The sequence below is a fragment of the Bison bison genome, unplaced genomic scaffold (genome assembly GCF_000754665.1).
Source record: "Bison bison bison isolate TAMUID 2011002044 unplaced genomic scaffold, Bison_UMD1.0 scf7180017845482, whole genome shotgun sequence".
Classification (NCBI taxonomy): Eukaryota; Metazoa; Chordata; class Mammalia; order Artiodactyla; family Bovidae; genus Bison; species Bison bison.
The window spans coordinates 352,019-357,812 of record NW_011476055.1 but is presented as its reverse complement, the minus strand read 5'-3'; the positions used below and the strand labels follow the sequence as shown (position 1 = coordinate 357,812).

Genomic DNA, 5,794 nt, shown 5'->3' with positions numbered 1-5,794 from the left:
GTGTTAATTTCTGCTCAGTGATGAAGAGATCAGCTATGTGTACACACACATCCCCTCTCCTTTTGGACCTCCTCCCTACTCCTCCCCAACCCCACCCCCCCCCCCCCGCCCCATCTAGGTCACCACAGAGCACCGAGCTGAGCTCCCTGTGCTGTGCAGTAAGTTCCCAGCACCTGTCTGTTCTCCACGCGGCCGGGCACATTCCTCAGTCCCAGTCTCCCAGCTCACCCCCTGCACGTCCACCCGTCCACTTTCTACATCTGCATCTCTGTTCCTGCCCTGCAGATAGGTCCATCAGTACCATTTTTCTCGATTCCATATATATGTCTTAATGTGGGACATCTGTTTGTCTCTTTCTGACTTACTTCATTATGTATGACAGACAATAAGTCCATCCACGTCTCTGCAAGTGACCCTGTATCCATCCTTTTTTATGGCTGAGTAGTATTCCATTGTGTATATGCACCACATCTTATTTATCCACTCCTGTCTTCCTCAAATATTTGATGTGCCTACGTGTTCTTTTCTGCAGAGAAATGGTCAACGCATGGTTTGCTGAGAGAGTTCACACCATCCCTGTGTGCAAGGAAGGAATCAAGGGCCACACGGAATCCTGCTCTTGCCCCATGCAGCCAAGTCCCCGTGCAGAGAGCAGTGTCCCTGGAACACCAACCAGGAAGATCTCTGCCTCTGAATTCGATCGGCCGCTTAGACCCATTGTTATCAAGGATTCTGAGGGAACTGTGAGCTTCCTCTCTGACTCAGACAAGAAGGAACAGATGCCTCTAACCTCCCCACGGTTTGATAATGATGAAGGGGACCAGTGCTCGAGACTCTTGGAATTAGTGAAAGATATTTCTAGTCACTTGGATGTCACAGCCTTATGTCACAAAATTTTCTTGCACATCCATGGACTCATCTCCGCCGACCGCTACTCCTTATTCCTCGTCTGTGAGGACAGCTCCAACGACAAGTTTCTTATCAGCCGCCTCTTTGATGTTGCAGAAGGTTCAACACTGGAAGAAGCTTCAAACAACTGCATCCGCTTAGAGTGGAACAAAGGCATCGTGGGACACGTGGCCGCTTTTGGCGAGCCCTTGAACATCAAAGACGCCTATGAGGTAAATGAACTCTTGGAACAGAGGCAGGGTGGGGCGTGGAGTATGGATGGGGCATGGGCAACTACTGTCAATCGTAGGGATATTTGAAACTGAGATTTCATCATTTACAAACTTATTTAAAGTGGGAATCTATGGTTAAGAACCTCCCCATCTTTGAAAGTCAGTTTCTTCACTGGTGGCTGAGTCCAACACAGTGGCCTTAGAGAAAGGTTGTCTTGTTCTCCTTAATGATAACTTGACATAGCTCATCTCACAGTTGTGTTCTTTCATTGTTTTTTCTTCATCACTATGCATCTCCCCGGGCTTCCCTGGTGGCTCAGAGGTTAAAGCATCTGCCTGGAATGCGGGAGACCTGGGTTCGATCCCTGGGTCGGGAAGATCCCCTGGAGAAGGAAATGGCACGTTCTCTTTTCTTAGTCCTACACACTCCTTAGATATGTAATCTGTAGACACTGTATAGCAGCATTTCTTGAGCTTACATGACCACAGAATGCTTAGAAGTTGTAGTGCAGCAGTAGAGAGCCAAGCAGTGGCCATAAAATAAAGTAGTGTTCAGATTGAAGCTAAGAATAAAAAAGTCTCTTAGATAAATTAATTTTAAGAAATGGTCGACATTTGATTCCCATTTTAAAACTTTGTAACAGAATGGTATACATTTGGAATTAAACTGTTTTATTACTGATAAAATAATACATTCACATATTTAAAACATGACATGATCCACAGCTTAGACCAGTGAGTTTCAGTTACACCACAAATGTCAGTGATGTTCAGTCAACACATCATCTCCTCGTCTACCAGGCCATCACTCATGCAACTTTCTTGAATGTGGCACAGCATTTATTAATAATAAGGTATTGACACAATAATCAGAACAACTTATATGAATGTGTTGGAATTTTCCTAATACTTGGAAACTAGACATCATCCAGTATTTAGATCAGATTGTTTATCGCTCAGTGTTCTTCAGAGAAACAGAACCAGTAGGATATATAGAGATAAATAAGAAGTGGTTTATTGTAGGAATAAGCTCACTTGGGAATGGAGGCTTAGAAGTTCCACAGTCTGCCTTCCATCTGCAGGCTGGAGAACCAGGATTGGTGTAGTTGATGGTATAACTCAGTCTGCAGGCCTAAGAATCAGGGGGGCCAGTGGTGTAACTCTGGTCTGTGTTTGAATCAAAAGCTTTAGAGCCGGGAGCTCTGGTGGACTGCAGGAGGGCAAGAAGAATATGGATATCTTAGTTCAAACAGAGCGAATTCGTCCTTCTTTCCTCTGCCTACTCAAGGGATGGGATGATGCCCACTGGCATTGATAAAGATCTTCTCTACTCATTCTCCTGATTCAGATGTTCATCTCCTCTGGAGACATCCTCACAGACACACCTAGAAATAACGTGTTATCAGCCGTTTGGGCATCCCTTAGCTGACAAGTTGACACATAAAATTAACTATCACAGATTGCCCTGAAGCCCTGGTCTATGTCTGATGGAAGCCTTACGCCTCCCAAGATTTCCTATGTCAAAGGATTTATATTGTCTAAATAACCCTCTTATTTCCTAAGGCAACAGGAATGCAAAACTTAGACCCATCTCTTGTTTCCATGGGGCAGCTTCTCCATGGACACCATGATTTTTAGGGAGAAAAATTGGAGGGTTCTTAGGGAAGGGTCACATCACCACTCACGTGGCCTTTACCGTCGAGCTGCAGCTCTTCCCGCTGCAACCTCATTCCCCCCTTTTCAGTCCTTCTTCAGATAAATAGTCTTCACTATCTCTCATCCTGCGGATCTCAGGTGCTACTCAAGTGAATTTCTGATGAATAAAATTATTTCCAAAATGAATTTCAGAAGAAAGAAGTAGCAATAGCTGCTGTCCCAATCTTAATCAATAACCAATTTTGATACATTTGTCATGTTGTAATTGTGTCCCAGGGAACAGAGTTTGGGAACTGCTGTATCTTTGTTAAATGCTCTAATAATCTTTAGATATTCCACTTTGTGGAAGAAGACCAGCATATAATTTGGCAAATCTAGTTGGTTATTTCCTTTTTTGTTTTCTGTTATTTTTATCTTTATATGATTTCAAGCTTATAGAAAAGTTGCAAGACCAGTATCAGAAACTTGGGTATACCCTCTACCCAGATTCTCTAATTGTTTATATTTTGGCCCGTTTGCTTTATTATCTTCTTTTTCTGTGTGTAATGCATGTAAGTAATGCATGCATATTATTTTTTTCTGAGCCATTCGGAGACATTTTTCTATATGTATTTTCAGATAAGAACAGATACTGCACTTGATCTTAGCTAAAAGGCTGAGAAGCAATTACTATACGTATTTTCTAACAAGAATATTGTCTTCCACAATTGTCATACTTTTATCAAAATCTGGAAATTTTTTGATACAAAGCTCTTAGCTAACATTCCATGGACAAATTTGGTCAGTTGCCCCATGAATGTCCTTTGCAGTGATTTTTTCCCCCCTTTGTTCAAGGCTGTCACTCAGGGTTACGTATTGCATGTATTTGTCCTATCTTGTTATTTTCCATTAAATCTGGAGTAGCTTCTCAGTGCTTCTCTATCTTTCTTGACATGTATTTTGGAAGGAGACAGGCCAGTTATCTCGTAGAATGTTTTTCTTGAATAGATTCACGTTAGGCGCTTTTGGCAGGAATACCACAAACGTTCTTTCAACCTCATTTGGCTTTACAGACGACGATCAGTTCTTCACCTCTGCACCATCTGGGGTGTCCCATGGTCCAACTCAGTCCTGACACTAGTTGCCTGGAGTGAGTGCAGACCCCAAGGTTAGGGACCCTGTTGTACAGCTTTGTCCCCACTTAAGATGCCAGCCATAGGAAGGACCCCCAGGCTAGCCACACTTGCTTCGGGCTGACTGCAAATGCAGGGGTTCCCTACTCGGGTTTAATGATTTGCTGGAATGACTCAGAACCCAGGAAAGTTCTTAAGATTGTACTTAAGAAAGTACTTAAGATTGTAGCTGTATGTTTATAAAGGATAACATTCAGAAATAGCCTAATAGAAGAGATACAAAGGGCAAGGAGTGAGGGGCGGGGAACACAAAACTTCCTTGTCCACCTTCTGTGGCAACACCATCCCAGCACACAGTAGATGACCTTTACCCAAAAGTTCCCTCAATCTGATTTTTTTTTCAGTATGTAGGGATGATTGATTAAATCACTGACCATTGGTGATTGGACTCAGTCTCCAGGCCCCTCTTCCTTATCCAGTGGCAGGGCTGAACGTTCTGATCCTCTAATCGCTCAGTTGGTTTTCCTGGCAGCCAGCCCCAGTCCTGAAGCTATTTGAGGCCTTCTCCCCCATGAGACTGCCTTACCGTGAGCTCAGGTATGCTTGGCAGGGGCTTGTTACGAATATAAAAAGACTATCAGTCAGGTAATTCCAAGGGTTTGAAGAGATCTAATGCCAGACCAAACATGTTTTGTGATTATACCACAGACCTTCTTGGCATGTGTGACCAGGTAGCACACGATGTTACTTTACCACGTTTTTGATGATGTTAAACTTGGTAAGTGGGTTAAAGTGGTGCCCACTAAGTGTTTCACTATAAAGACACAGTTTTCCCATTGTAATTAATAAATATCTGTAGGGACGTTATTTTGATATTGTGTGAATGCTCTTTTCCTTCTCAGTGCACTTACCACTTTGGGCATCTACTAATTTTCCAACTTTATATCAATAGTGCAATCTATATGTATTAGTTAACATTCTAATGTAAAGAAGAGCTTTGCCTTCTTTATTCACATTATTTCTATCATTATGGATGCATGGATTTTTATTTTTTTAATGAGTTATGCTGTGTTACTGTCTTATTCATATTCTCAGATTATATCCAATTTATTGGCTCCTATGTCCTTTTGGCTCAGTCTGCTGCTGCTAAGTCACGTCAGTCGTGTCTGACTCTGTGCGACCCCATAGACAGCAGCCCACCAGGCTCCCCCGTCCCTGGGACTTTCCTGGCAAGAACACTGGAGTGGGTTGCCATTTCCTTCTCCAATGCATGAAAGTGAAAAGTGAAATTGAAGTCGCTCAGTCGTGTCCAATAGATGATGCTATGAAAGTGCTACACTCAATATGCCAGCAAATTTAGAAAACTCGGCAGTGGCCACAGGACTGGAAAAGGTCAGTTTTCATTCCAATCCCAAAGAAAAGCAGTGCCAAAGAATGTCCAAACTATTGGACAATTGCATTCATCTCTCACACGCTAGCAAAGTAATGCTCAAAATTCTCCAAGCCAGGCTTCAACAGTACATGAATCGTGAACTTCCAGATGTTCAAGGTGCATTTAGAAAAGGCAGAGGAACCAGAGTTCAAATTGCCAACATCCGTTGGATCATCGAAAAAGCAAGAGAGCTCCAGAAAAACATCTACTTCTGCTTTATTGACTACACCAAAGCCTTTGACTGTGTGGATCACAACAAACTGTGGAAGATTCTTAAGGAGATGGGAGTACCAGACCACCTGACCTGCCTCCTGAGAAATCTGTATGCAGGTCCAGAAGTGACAGTTAGAACCATACATGGAACAACAGACTGGTTCCAAATTGGGAAAGGAGTACATCAAGGCTGTATATTGTCACCCTGCTTATTTAACTTATATGCAGAGTACATCATGTGAAACTCCAGGCTGGATGAA

General features: G+C 42.8%; 1 protein-coding gene across 1 annotated transcript in view; it reads left to right on the top strand.

Moving 5' to 3' along the window:
* The first annotated feature begins 460 nt into the window (after nucleotides 1-460).
* Nucleotides 461-5,794, top strand: part of PDE5A (phosphodiesterase 5A, cGMP-specific) — a 128,748-nt gene continuing 123,414 nt past the window's right edge. Inside the window, exon 1 of the mRNA XM_010835012.1 lies at nucleotides 461-1,121. Coding sequence (XP_010833314.1) covers nucleotides 507-1,121 — 615 coding nt within the window. The 5' untranslated portion in view covers nucleotides 461-506. The remainder of the gene's footprint in view (nucleotides 1,122-5,794) is intronic.